The sequence below is a fragment of the Jaculus jaculus genome, chromosome 1 (assembly GCF_020740685.1).
Source record: "Jaculus jaculus isolate mJacJac1 chromosome 1, mJacJac1.mat.Y.cur, whole genome shotgun sequence".
Classification (NCBI taxonomy): domain Eukaryota; kingdom Metazoa; phylum Chordata; class Mammalia; order Rodentia; family Dipodidae; genus Jaculus; species Jaculus jaculus.
Genome location: NC_059102.1, coordinates 228,422,186 through 228,436,841, shown reverse-complemented (window position 1 = coordinate 228,436,841; position 14,656 = coordinate 228,422,186). Strand labels below are relative to the sequence as shown.

Genomic DNA, 14,656 nt, shown 5'->3' with positions numbered 1-14,656 from the left:
AGAGGGCCAATAGTGGCTCCTCTGTTTTCCCAACTTTGCACATCCTGTCTGGCTTCGGCCAGATAGTCACGTGGTCTGACCCAGGCCACCCCTGCTCAATCCCAGAGCCCTGCCTGGAGGAATGTGGGTCCCCTTGCCAGTGTCAGGTCTATAATGCGCCAGGTGAAGCGAAGGGACCCTTCACTCTTTGTTCAGTTCCGGAGGCCTGTGCTGAGCACCCTAGAAACCACTGATCCTTGGGGCACATTCCAGCAGGAGGGGCTTCCGTGAGGAGGCTGCTCAACCCACGGGTCACACACAAGTGACAGGAATGCTGCCGCTGGGGCATTGTTGAGGGGGCGGGGCGTACGTGGAAGGCGGGGCTGGACAGGGGCAGCGCCGGCCTAGGGGGCGGGGGAACCTGGAAGGTGGGGCCGCCGGGTGGAGGGAGCGGGCCACAACCTGTGGATTGGGCTGCAGTGAACTGCGCGGGGTGCAGCGAGCGTCCGGGGTCTTTGCCATGGGGCAGATCGAGTGGGCCATGTGGGCCAACGAGCAGGCACTGGCGTCGGGCCTGAGTGAGTGCGGTGGGCAGTTGGGCTGGGGGGCTTCCCGGACACCCCGCAGGAAACCAGCGGCGAGGGGGCCTGGGGTGCAGCTGCAAGGTAGGAAGGAGCGTGGGCTGTGGGGGCAGGGTAGGCGCAGCCCCTCCAGGCAGTGCTTGGCTTCCTGCGCTGTGCCCACACGGCACCCTGCTCTGCCCCTGCCGGGACCTCAGAAGAGGAAGTTGCAGTCGGGGCAAGAGGCATTCACCCGGTGGTTTCCGGGAGTCTCTGCCCCGCCTGGTTGGGAAAACCCACTGGAGGACCTGCCCCTGACAGCCCTCTTCTTGTCTTGGAGTAGGGGCTCCAGCCTTGGGGTCCCCAGACCCTTCTTGGCCCCCCAGGAGGGTCCTGGAGTGGGAGGAACTGGGCTCACCCCCAGGGGGAGCAGCTATCTCCATCCTGCAAACCAGAATCTGCGCATGAGCCCTGCTATTTCACAAGGGTCTGGACACTACCCAGAATGACCGCCCTGTCTGCTAAACTACGGGACACTTGGCCTTGGGCAGAATGGCTGGGTCGATGCCTCACCCTGCCCTGGGTGTCTGGGAGGTCTGCTAAGGGACAGTGGGACCCTGGCATGCATTATATCCTGGGGTACCAGGTGCCCATCTGAGGCCAGAGGAAACTTCAAATGCTCCCGAGTGGGAGCTGGTCAGGAAGGAGGAAAGAGGGGTGAGGGCCTACGACTCACCCGGGGACGGTGAATGGGGAGAGGGTGGAAACAGATCTTCCCAGCTTAGCCCTGGAATCTCTCAATTTGGGGTGGTAAACCTTGGAGCAGAAGCCCTGCAGTCTGTTCTGGAAATGGTGGGGGTGGTGTACCTTAGACAAGTCTCCCCCTCTCTCTGCATCCCACAGGGCTGTCACGTGCTGGCCCATGGACTGTGCCCTAAACACCACCCACGGTTTCTCAGTTCCCTCCAGGAAGTAGAGGTGGAATCGGCCCAAGGCCAGGAGACCTGGGCTGTAGTCCCTGTGGGTGTGGGCAGTGACCACCCACCCAGTGGCCCAGGTCCCAGACTTGCGGTGTAGAATTTCTGCTCCATGCCTCAGCTCAAGTTCAGTACTCAGACGGACGCATCTCCAGTGTTTCAGTACAGCACGATGGAGATCTATAGAAGGGACAGGCTGTTGCCACTTCTTTATCCAGTAAGTGGGATTTGCTGGAGATCTGTCCGGCTGGCTTTACTTTGTGACTGGAAAGTGTAGTCACCTAGGACAGCATGGCCCATGCAGCAGGGACAGGCTTCTTTATAATCAGCCACGGAAAATTCCACCTATTCAGACCACATCATTCCCAAGCTCCACTGCAGAGCAAAAACCTGACTGCAGGGGCCCCTGCTCGCCTCCCAGGCACCCCCGTGCCTTCACTCCAGCCGCACAACTTCCTTTCTATTCCTGCGTCTCTGCACCAAGGCCTTCTTTGTCCAAGCTTCCACAGCACCCAGAGTTGATACCTCCTTCCCTTCACCTCTCAACTCAGATGTCGCCTGCTCAGAAGCATCCAATCTGGAGCAGCCTAATCCCCTTGTACCACAGTCCCCTGTTCCAACCCATCACTATCTGATTCACTACTGTGGGTCTGGGTCTTGCCCTGCACTGTCTCCCCACAGGGTCTCCTGCACACAGTAGGCACTTTTAGGATGCTGGGCTGAGTCCTCAGGCCTCCTTGGTAAATAGAAGGATGTCTTGGTCCCCTTTTGCTAATAGTGGGCAGCAAAACAGAGCTTCAGGATTAGGACATAATACCCCAAAGATGAGTGGACAACAAGCCAGGTGAGGAGGTTTCTCTTCCCTGGTCCAGCACACACACAAAGCTGACCAGCAAAATGGGATAATTGACTGGGCATGGTGGCACACATCTTTAATCCCAGCACTTGGGAGGCAGAGGTAGGAGGATCTCTGTGAGTTCGAGGCCACCCTGAGAGTACATGGTGAATTCCACGTCAGCCTGGAATAGAACACGAGACCCTGTCATGAAAAACAAAAACAGGGCTGGAGAGATGGCTTAGCGGTTAAGCGCTTGCCTGTGAAGCCTAAGGACCCCGGTTCGAGGCTCGGTTCCCCAGGTCCCACGTTAGCCAGATGCACAAGGGGGTGCACGCGTCTGGAGTTCGTTTGCAGAGGCTGGAAGCCCTGGCGCGCCCATTCTCTCTCTCTCCCTCTATCTGTCTTTCTCTCTGTGTCTGTCGCTCTCAAATAAATAAATAAATAAATAAACCAAAAAACCACACAACAACAACAAAATGTCCATGACAAAAAAAAAAAAAGAAAAACAAAAACAACAACAAAAACAGGTGTTCGGGAGAGTTAATATATAGCTGAGCTCAAAACCAAGGATAAGAATAAACTGGTGGGATTTCAGGTGAGGAGCAAGGCTGATGTTTTTAGAGACACCCAGGGGAGTGTGACGGCTTTTTTTTTTTTTTTTTAGGTAGAGTCTTACTCTAGCCCAGGCTGACCTGGAGTGTGATGGCTTTTTTTGTGAGACACTTCTGCCATCTCTGTTGAAGGAGGCAGGAGGTGTTGCCTACACAGGCAGGACTCACAAGGGCCTGTGTGCCTGTGGCTGCTGTGAACAGCAAGCACACTTCACACTTCTATTGTCCCAGCTCTGGCTAGCTGACAGAGATCATGATAGCAAAACCCTGAAATGCAGGCCCCTGTGGGACCTTGGGGTGCTGGATTTACCCCCAGATGCAGAAACAGGGAAACCAGATTGAAGGGAGAAGCCTTCAGCCAGGGCCATTGGGAAACACACCCTGCCAATGTAAGCCCACACAAGCTTGCTGTTTAAGGAAATGAATACTGCCAGGGAGGTCATTTGTGCACAGGAGCATGTGCACCCATAGAGGAAGGGGTGCTGGGCCCACTGGAAAGGGAGCAAGCGTGCCCCGAGTGCTCATGGAGAGAAAGGAATCCACTGGATATGCGCAAGTGAATTCACATACAGTGTCTACAACTACAAATACATCTTGTCCTAGTGGGTAGTGGCTGCTATGGCCCATGAAGAGTGAAACAGAAAGATGGATCAGAGGAACCATGAAGAAAATGTGGCCCCATGGGACCGAGGTGGGGATTTCTACATAGAAATTGTGTCATACGTTGTGCAGGAGGAGTGAACATGTGAGTCGAGGAAGTTCCTCAAGAGACAATTCACAGCATGTGGGGGAGGCTAAAACCATAAGTGAACACTTCCCAGAAATGAAGAGACAGACTAAAGATGAAAAAAAGGACTTTTCAGGGCCAGGCGTGGTACCACATGCCTTTAATCCCAGCAGTCAGGAGACTGAGGTATGGGGATCGCCGTGAATTTGAGGCCAGCCTGAGACTATGTAGTGAATTTCAGGTCAGCCTGGGCTAGAGCGAGACCCTATCTTTTTTTTTTTTTTTTAATTTTTATTATTAACAGAGAAAGAAGGAGGGAAGGAGAGAGAGAATGGGTATGCCAGGGCCTCCAGCCACTGCAAATGAACTCCAGATGCATGTACCACCTTGTGCAAGACTCTATCTTAAAGGGGAAAAAAAAAGTCCTTTTCAGAACTAATGAAAACAAATCCACTCTTGGACACATGGCTATGAAATTGTACCATTAAAGAAAGGAAAAAAGCTGGGCATGGTGGTGCATGCCTTTAATCCCAGCACTTGGGAGGCAGAGGTAGGAGGATCACCATGAATTTGAAGCCACCCTGAGATGACAGAGTGAATTCCAGGTCAGCCTAAAGACCCTACCAAGAAAGAAAGAAAGAAAGAAAGAAAGAAAGAAAGAAAGAAAGAAAGAAAGAAAGAAAGAAAGAAAGAAAGAAAGAAAGAAAGAGGGAGGGAGGGAGGGAGGGAGGGAGGGAGGGAGGGAGGGAGGAAGGAAGGAAGGAAGGAAGGAAGGAAGGAAGGAAGGAAGGAAGGAAGGAAGGAAGGAAGGAAAGGGGGAAAAAAAAGGACTGGAGAAATAGCTTAGCAGTTGAGGCACTTGTCTGAAAATCTAAAGAACCCAGGTTCAATTCCTTAGGACCCAAGTAAGCTAGATGCCCAAGGGAGCACATGTGTCTGGAGTTCGTTTGTAGTGGCTGGATGCCATGGCGTGCCCATTCTCTCTCTTTCTTTCTCTCTGTCTCTTTCTCTCCCAAATAAATAAAATAAATGAATTAGAGCCAGACTCTAGTGATCCCAATATTGATCACAGGTGCCTGAAGACAAACAGTGAGGTGATAGATCTAGGAAAGAGACATGCTCAAGAGTTGCTAACATCTCCTCACTGCCAATGTGCCTAAATGACATACTTCATCAAGAGGGAAAGTGAAGCCAGGCATGGTGGCGCACTTAGGAGGTAGAGGTAGGAACATGGCCGCGAGTTTGAGGCCACCCTGAGACTCCACAGTGAATTCCAGGTCAGCCTGGGCTAGAGTGAGAACCCACCTCGAAAAACCAAAAAAAAAAAAAAAAAAGAGGGAAAGCGAACCCAAAAGGAGACTGGCACACGGCATGAGGTGAAGAATTAATAAGTGAACACTTGGGATAAAATGCAGTTAACATTCCAAAGTCCACCTGTGATTCTGACAGAGGATTTTGAGACAAGTAACCGTAAGCATTTTGTTTGTGTTTGTTTTTCAAGATAGGGTCTTGCTGTAGCTCAGGCTGACCTGAAATTCACTGTGTAGTCTCAGGCTGGCCTCGAACTCACAGTGATCCTCCTACCTCTGCCTCCCAGGTGCTGGGATTAAAGGCGTGTGCCACCACACTCAGCATCTTCAGCATTTTGAGGAGCTTATTTCCAAATGTAAGGGTAGAAAAAGGGACGGCTTCACTATGCACTCCTCTAGGTGAAAGATAGGAGCTGCCTTTGCAAATTCTTTTTTATTTGTTTATTTTTATTTATTTATTTGAGAGTGACAGACAGAGTGAGCGAGAATGGGTGCATCAGGGCCTCCAGACACTGCAAACATACTCCAGATACATGCGCCACCTGTGCATCTGACTGACGTGGTTATGTGGGTACTGGGAAATCCAGCCTTGAACCAGGGTCCTTGGCTTCACAGGCACACACTTATAACCACTAAGCCATCTCTCCCATCTCTTCAGCCCTAGTTCTGTCCTTTTTTTTGTTTTGTTTTGTTTTGTTTTTTTCAAGGTAGGGTCTCACTCTAGCCCTGAACTGAAATTCACTCTGTATTCTCAGGGTGGCCTCGAACTCATAGCAATCCTCCTACCTCTACTTCCTGAGTGCTGGGATTAAAGGTGTGTGCCACCATGCCCGGCTCCCAAAATTTTTGATAAAAAATAATTTTGAGGGCTGGAGAAATGGCTTATCAGTTAAGATGCTTGCCTACGAAGCCTAAGGACCCATGTTCGACCTCTCTCCAGATTCCATGTAAGCCAGATGCATAAAGGTGAGGCAAGTGCAAGGTCGCACATGCCCGCTAGGTAGTGCAATCATCTGGAGTTCTATTTCAGTGGCTGAAGCCCTGGCATGCCAATTCTCTTTCTCTGAAAAATAAAAATAAATTGTGAAGGTTGGATGTGGTGGTACACATCTTTAATCTCAGCAGGGAGGCAGGGGTAGGAGGATTGCCATGAGTTCAAGGCCGCCTTGAGACTACATAGTGAATTCCAGGTTATCCTAGGCTAGAGTGAGACTGTACCTTGAAAAACCTCTCTTTCTCTCTTCATATATATGTATATTTGAGCCAGCACTTGGTTGGCTGAGGTAGGAGGATTGCCATGAGTTTGAGGCCAGTCTTTGGCTCCAGGCTGAGTTCCAGTTCAACCTGAGCTAGAGCAAGACCCTGCCTTGAAAAAAAGGGGAAAAAAAACTGAGTCCAATAAGCCTTACCACTAACATTCAGAATAGAAGAAGAAAGAAAAAGAAGAAAAGAAATGATGCCTGGAACTTGTGATAACTCCTGTCTCAGCCTCTCAAGTGCTGAGGTTACAGATGTGTGCCACCACACGTGGCTGGAGTGATACTTAACAAATGACTGGACAAATGTGTAACAGCCTACAAGACTTTAAAAAGTTTGTGCCATAAACCGGGCATGGTGGTGCACACTTTAATCCCTGCACTTGGGAGGCAGAGGTAGGAAGATCACTGTGACTATGAGGCCAACCTGAGACTACAGAGTGAATTTGAATTCCAGGTCAGTCTGGGCTACAGTGAGATACTACCTTGAAAACCAAACAAAAACAAAAAAAGAAATTGTGAGCCACCATGCCCCTTGACAGTTGAGGGGGTGGGGAATATCCAGATATGTGCTTCTTGCAAAAGGACCAGAGAGAACACACACACAGCTGGAAAGAAAGGGCAGAATGGTTGACGGCTACCAACCAGAGACAGCTGAAATAGAACTGAGGCAGGAATGGAACTGAACAAAGGGCCACTCCAGCAGTATGATGGAGAGGCTCAGCTGTGAAGCAATGGCAAATGACAGGAAGGTGGCCAGGATGACTTGGGGGTCCCAGGGCTGAATGTGGTAAGTCCCATGTGGCTGCAGCTTCTGGAACCCAGAGTGACCCTTGCCATGTCCCCCAAACTCTCCTGTGTCTGTCCGTACACCCCCCTCCACCCTCAGCAGGGCGGCAGTCTTCCCCTGGGGCAGTGCTGCCACTCCATCACTTGGACAGGGGACTCACAGGTGGCCTCAGCGGGCATAGAAGGGGAGGTGACCGGAGTGAGCCCCTGCAACAAGGAACCGACTCCTAACGACCTCCCCTTTATCCTCAGTTCTCATCACGGGAGGCATTGTGGCCACTGCCGGGCGCTTCGTGCAGTGGTACTTTGGCGCCTACTCCATGTATCCTTCTACGGGGCCTGGGGTGGAGGTGAGGCTGCTCCCTTCATTTGCAGAGCGCTTGCTGCCTGCATCTTGCTCAGCGGCGGCCTTAGGAGCAGGCTGTCTCCATCTATAGGACAGCCAGCGGCCTGTGGAACTTGCAAGGCTGTTCCTAGGCCGTGTGTCCTCTGTCCTCCACCGCCAGAGGCACCTCGCTGTGGCTCAGGCCGAGCACGGCTGATCCTTAACGAGGGGCTGCAGCGCCGCAGGAGTGTTCATCTGCCTGCTTGAATACCCCCGGGGAAAGAGGAGAAAGGGCTCCACCATGGAGCGCTGGTGAGTCCTTCACTCTCCACCAGTCGGGGACCTGTGGGACCAGCCTGTTGCTTTTAGACCTGGTTCCTGCCCCAACTGCTGGGCTCGTGTGCCCAGTGCAGCGGGGAGGACGACAAGACATCCCGAATGTAACTGGCCCTGGCCCGGTCATCTGTCTTTCCTCTACATCTAGCGGACAGAAGTACATGACCGCAGTGGTGAAACTGTTTGGGCCTCTTACCAGGAACTACTACATCCGGGCAGTCCTCCACCTCCTGTGAGTCCGCAGCACATCCCCTGGGCAACAGGAGGCTGGGGGAGGGAGGGTACTTGCACGGGTGGTGTGGCTCAGACAAGCCCCTCCTTCACTCATGTTTGCCTAGACACAAACCCAGCTTTCAGGTGTGGGCAAAGGGTCCCCAAGCTGTGTGTCCCTGTGTGTGGAGTGTGACAGTTCAAACCGCCCCCCCCCACCTAGTCACTGATCCATAGTCATGATGCTGGGGTTCTTGGGGCTCAGCTGGGTGGTTCCTGCTTGGGTGTCATGTGCAGTGTGACTGCTAGTCTTTTCTGTACGAGCGCTGGGGCACCCCTGTGTGCCCATGCTTTAACTTGGGCCTCTTCCCGCCATGGTGGCTTTGGCCCAAGAGCTGGTGCATGAGAATCAAGGGGTGCATCACTGAACAGAGGAGTTTCTCCAGGTCTTTGGCAGGGCTGGCCTCCCCTTGTCTGAGGTCCTGGGGATGGCACCCATTTGTCTCCCTCCGAGACTTTATGGCCAAAGGGCTCAAGACCTCGCCTGATGGCCATCTGTGTTTGCTTCCTCCTGCCCGCCTCCAGGCTCTCAGTGCCCGCAGGCTTCCTGCTGGCTACCATCCTAGGCACCGTCTGTTTGGTCATTGCAAGCGCCATCTACCTGCTGGTGAGTGATGTCTACTCGGTCAGCCCCCTGGCCAGCCCTACTGTGGTGCTTTGCATCCTTGGCCCTTCTGTCAGCTCTGGGGGCCTTGACAAAGCCAGGAGCCTGCGTACTGGCTCATGTCATGAGAGGTGGCGGCTGCACTATCTGTGGACACTGGGCATTCCCAGTGTGTCCCCACTGAAGATGCACTGCAGCCCTGCCCTGAAGGTGGGTGCGGTTATGGAAGCTCAGAGAGGTAGCATGGCTAGCCTAGGTCACACAGCCCAGCAATGGATATGGGTCTACTTCATTTTTTTGAGGTAGGCTCTCATTCTAGTCAAGGCTGACCCGGAATTCACTGTGCAGTCTTAGGGTGGCCTCGAACTCATGGTGATCTTTCTACCTCTGCCTCCTGAGTGCTGGAATTAAAGGTGTGCGTCACCACGCCCAGCGAGGGTTTGCTTCTATAGACACTTACTCCTCCAGTTTGGGCCTATGTCAGGTGCACATCTGAGGAGCTGCTAACACAGTCCTTTTATCTCTTCCTTCCTTCCTTTCCTCCTCCTCCTTCTTCTTTTTCTTCCTTCCTTTCTCTCGCTCCCTCTTTCTTCTTTGTTTTCCTTTTAGACAGGGTCTCTTGTAACCCAGGTTGGCCTTAAACTCACTATGTAACTGAGGTTGGCATTAATTCCTAATCCTCCTGCCTCTACCTCCCAAATGCTATGGTTACAGATGCATATCACCACACCCAGCTTAGTTGGTGCTTTCTAAAAGTCTTTTCCTGCTCCAAGGTGATACCTTTCTGAGTTCTCTTCTGCCAGCCTTGGTCTCACCTTCAGAATAGAATGTTCAGGTTTTGCAACTAAAAGGTAGGGTCCTACTCCAGACACAAAATGGCCTGGATATCCATGACCTCACAGTGCCTGACACTACCTACACAAGACCATCATAATAGTAGGAAAAGATCATGACATCAGAATAAAAGACAGACTGATTGAGAGTGGGAGGAGATATGATGGAGAGTGGAGTTTCAAAGGGGAAAGTGGGGGGGAGAGAATTACCATGGAATATTGTTTACAATTATGGAAGTTGTCAAAAAATTAATTAAAAAGCGAGTGGGGTGGGGGGAGGAGGTAGGGTCATGAGCCAGTCGTGATGGAGCACGCCTTTAATCCCAGCACTAGGAAGGCAGAGGTAGGAGGATGGCTGTGAGTTCAAGGCCAACCTGAAATTACATAGGGAATACCAAGCCAGCCTGGGCTAGAATGAAACCCTACCTCACACATACACAGGGACACAGGTGGGGTCACAGATGTATGTGCTATAATAAAGACTTCATCTGTCAGACATATTTGTGTGTGTGGTATGGGTGTAGGTACATACCAAGGGTTAACACTGGGTGTCTTCCTCTATCATGTTCCACCTTATTTATTTATTTAAGCGAGAGAGAGAGAGAGAGAGAACCAGGATGAGAGAGAGAATGGGCTCTCCAGGGCCTCTAGCCACTGCAACCGAACTCCAGACACATGTGTCACATTGTGCATCTAGCTTATGTGGGTACTGGGGAATTGAAACTGGGTCCTTAGGCTTTTGCAAGAAAGTGCTTTAACCACTAAGCCATCTCTCCAACCTCACCTTATTTTTTAATAATATATTATTTATTTAGTTATTTAGTTTTTTTGAGGTAGGGTTTCACTCTAGCCCAGGCTGACCTGGAATTAGTCTCAGGTGGCCTTGAACTCAGGGCCATCCTCCTATCTCTGCCTCCTGAGTGTTGGCATTAAAGGCGTATGCCACCACACCTAGGTCCCAGCAGCTTTATTTACTTAAGGGACAGAGAAAGAGGGAGAGGAAGAAGGAGGGAGGGAGGGAGAGAGAGAGAGAGAGAGAGGGAGGGAGGGAGGGAGGGAGGGAGAGAATGAGAGATTGATCAAGAATATGGGCAAGCCAGGGCCTCCAGCTGCTGCTAACGAATTCCAGATGCATGCGCACCTTGTGCATCTGGCTAAGCCATCTCTCTAGCCCATGTTCTACCTTATTTTTGAGACAAGGTGCTCACTGAACCTAGAGCTCAATCATTTGGCTAGACTAGCCAGCCAACAAGCCCTAGGGATTCTTCTGTCTCTGCCCCAGCACTGGGATTACAGGTGGGTGTCACCCCACCCAGCTTTTATGTGGGTACAGGTTCTGAATTCAGGTCCTCATACTTGTGGGGCAGCACTGTATTGACAGAGCCACCTCCCCAGCCTTGGAATGCTAAATCTAAAATGACACCAGAGGCCTCTGACCCAGTTGCAGGCATGTTTAAAATTCAGGGTGAGGGACCAGGGTTATGTTCCTAGCAAGTTCTCAGGCATTGAGTCTCTGCTTGTATGATTATTATTATTGTTACTATTTTGGTTTTTTGAGGTAAGGTCTCATTCTAGCCCAGGCTGACCTGGAATTCACTCTGTAATCTCAGGCTGGCCTCAAACTCACAGCCTATCCTCCTACCTCTGCCTCCTGAGTGCTGAGATTAAAGGCATGCGCCACCACACCCAGCACATTTTTTGAGGTGGGGGAGCTCCTAGGCCTACAGTGTTTTCTGCAGACATACCTGGCACCCCCCGGGGAGACTGTGGCCTGGGTGGGTCTAGAGTAGGTGGGTACCCCACCAGACAGAAAAATCCGGTGCTTTCCCAGCCCTAGTCCCTTGGAGGAGTCTTGAGAGCCCCATGAGTCATGGAATTTGCATCTAGGAGAAGCCTTGGGGGTTGTTCTAGAAGTCCATGTACTCCATACCCCCTTCCCTGCAGGGCCTTCTTGGCATAGCCACATAGTTTGGGTTTGGTGTAAGAAAGTCCTAGGTCCTGGGTTGGAGAGATGGCTCAGCAGTTAAGGTACATGTCTGCAAAGCCTAAGGACCCTAGTTCAATTACCCAGTACCCACATAAAGCCAGATGCACATGTATAGTGGCTAGAGGTCCTGGGAGCACCCATCCTCTCTATCTGCCTCTGTCTTAAATAAATTAAATTAAAAGAGTATAACCTTAAAAGAGAGAGAGAATAAAAAAAAAATCTTGTGTCGTGATTGTGGCCATGGACCAGTTACTTAACCTCTCTAAGCCACACTTAAGGATTGAGACTCACGTCCACCATGAAGCCCTGGTGGTAGTGCGTAGCTTGCAGTCCCTCTCTGCCCCTAGGCTGCCATCCGAGGTGAGCAGTGGACCCCCATTGAGCAGAAGCCCAAGGAGCGGCCACAGGTTGGAGGCACCATCAAGCAACCCCCCACCAACCCCCCACCCCGGCCACCTGCAGAGGTTCGGAAGAAGCCCAGTGAAGGGGAGGAGGCCGGAGCAGCAGCTGGGGGCCCTCAAATCAACCCCATCCCGGTGACCGATGAGGTGGTGTGACCTTGGGCAGGCTTCCCATGGCTCCAGCTGGCGCTTCCCTCAGGTGGCCACCAGGGGGTGGCGATGCTCACTGCAATAAACAAGTAAATGGCTGCTGTGTGCAAGTGGCTTTTCCTGTGGGAGTGGGAAGGGGTTTGGGATGGAGCACCAAATGCGACATGCTCTTCTTCCTACCCGGTGACTCACAGGTTGGGCTTCGGTCTCTTCTTTCTCAGGAACTCATGAAATGGGAATGTATTGTATGTTCTGTGAAACATGGTACCTGGAATTTCAGGTATGTGAATGCCTGCCCTGGACCCTGGATGGGTGTCCTGCCAGACCCTGCAGGACTGGAACCTCTGTTCCCTAGTGCCCACAGGGGCAGGGATTCTGGAGGCACCCTTGGGCTGACGGGCAGGAGAGTGCAGGGGACCCATAGGACAGAGCCAGGATTCCTGGGCAGCCTCTGGCTTTTCCTCTTGCACCTCTTATTGCCGAAGCAAAGGTGAGGTGAGGCTGGTGGATGCGTACATACTCCTCAGTATGGGAGGGACTCCTTGCCACCTGGGACGTCCAGATCTTTGTTCAGGATTGCTAGCTGCTTTCTCACACGCGTCTGCAGGGATGTGCTGTCTGTCTGGCCAGGGCTTAGTCTGCCTGTCCCTCCCTAAGCCAGGAGCTCCTGTTGGACTTGAGGGTTTGCCTGGATATAGCTTGAACATTCTCACGCCTGGCTGGGCTTTCTTGGTGACACCTATGGCCCCTGGGCCTGCAAAAGTCCTCACACTGGATTGGATAGATAGCTCAGAGGTTGAAGACACTCTCTTGCAAAGCCTGATGGCCCAGGTTCAATTGCCCGGTACGCCTATAAAGCCAAGTGTACTAAGTGGCACAATGCATCCTGAGTTCATTTGCAGTGACATGAGGCCCTGGTGTGCCCATACTCGCCTTGTCTCTTTCTCTCTGCCTCCCTCTCTCAAATAAATAAGATAAAATAAGTTTATTTGTGTTTATTTATTTTTATTTATTTATTAGAGAGCAACAGACAGAGAAAGAGGCAAAAAGAGAGAGAGAGAGAGAATGGGCGCGCCAGGGCCTCCAGCCACTGCAAATGAACTGCAGATGCGTGTGCCCCCTTGTGCATCTGGCTAACATGGGTCCTGGGGTATCGAGCCTCGAACCAGGGTCCTTAGGCTTCACAGGCGAGCGCTTAGCCGCTAAGCCATCTCTCCAACCCTAAAATAAATTTATAAAGAGCCAAATGTGGTGGCACACACCTTTAATCCCAGCACTTGGGAAGCAGAGGTAGGAGGATCGCCTTGAGTTCAAGGCCACCCTGAGACTACACAGTGAATTGCAGATAAGCCTGGGCTAGAGTGAGACCCTACCTAGAAAAAAAATTATTTTATTTTTTATTTGACAGAGAAAGAGAGAGAGAATGGGTGTGCTATGGCCTTCAGCCTCTGCAAACGAACTCCAGATGCATGTGCTGCCTTGTACATCTGGCTTACTTGGGTCCTAGAGAATTGAACCTGGGTCCTTTGGCTTCACAGGCAAGCTCTTTAACTGCTAAGCCATCTTTCCAGCCCCCCCCCATTTTTTTAAAGAAAGATTATTCTATTTTATTTTATTTATTTATTTGAGAGTGACAGACAGAGAAAGAGGCAGAGAGTGAGAGAGTGGGCACGCCAGGGCCTCCAGCCACTGCAGACAAACTCCAGACACATGTGCCCCCTTGTGCATCTGGCTTACGTGGGTCCTGGGGAATCGAACCTTGAACTGGGGTCCTTAAACTTCACAGGCAAGTGCTTAACCACTAAGCCATCTCTCCAGCCCCCCCAATTTTTTTTTTTGAAATTCTCACACTTCCAGCCCAACTGCTTTGTCAGCAAGTCATGCCAGGATTACTGGGTCCACTAGTGTTACGGGTCTGTGGCCTGTAGAAACCTTAACCAGTCAGAATCTGTACCTTACAGCCAATACTTAGCCACAATCCATCCCAGGCCATAGGACCCTCTCCTTACAGAAGGCAAAATGCCAGCACCTGCTCTCCCACACCTTTTACATCTATTCCAGTTCTGCCTCCAGCACAGACCCAGAATGGCCCATGCCTCAGCCTGGCCCACTTGCCTGTCATCCTGCTCAGCCTCAGCGCTTGGCAGCCTCCAAGCTCTGAACCAGCCATTTGGACCCAAGCCTCCGGCCCTGTGTGGTGGGCAGTATCAGAACCTGGCTGCCGCAGCAACCACAGTTATGCTCTGACTCCTTCGTCCCTCCCCTCCACCGGGCTCTAGCCACACTGACTTTGCTCAGGTGCTTGAGGTGCCCAGAGCCTTTGCCCTTGGCTGTTCTTTTTTTTTTTTTTTTTAATTTTAAATGTTTATTTATTTACTAGAGAGAAAGAGAGAGCTGTTGCAAATGAACTCCAGATGAATGAGCCACCTTGTGCATCTGGCTTACATGGGTACTGGGGAATTGAACCTGAGTCCTTTAGCTTTGCAGGCAAGCGCCTTAACTGCTAAGCCACATCTCTCCAGCCTGCACTGGCTGTTGTTGTTAGGAACATCACTACCCAGGGGTTTAGTGGCTCCCTTCCACTCTGTCAGATCTGCACTAAAACATCCTGGAAGCTTCCCTGCCCCACTTCAAATACCCCTTCCAGTGTCCCTCCTGCTTACCTGCTTTTTTTTTTTTTTTAATATTTTTATCTGCAAGCAG

The 14,656-nt window shown here is 51.4% G+C and overlaps 1 protein-coding gene across 1 annotated transcript; it reads left to right on the top strand.

The window, feature by feature from the left end:
* Positions 1-402: 402 nt before the first annotated feature.
* On the top strand, positions 403-12,051 carry LOC101606708 (cytochrome b-245 light chain). Its single transcript, XM_004666064.2, has 6 exons — positions 403-557; positions 7,300-7,369; positions 7,610-7,684; positions 7,857-7,940; positions 8,504-8,585; positions 11,750-12,051. The coding sequence occupies exons 1-6, from the start codon at positions 500-502 to the stop codon at positions 11,957-11,959; spliced, it is 579 nt and encodes a 192-aa protein (XP_004666121.1). The 5' UTR covers positions 403-499; the 3' UTR covers positions 11,960-12,051.
* Positions 12,052-14,656: the final 2,605 nt, after the last annotated feature.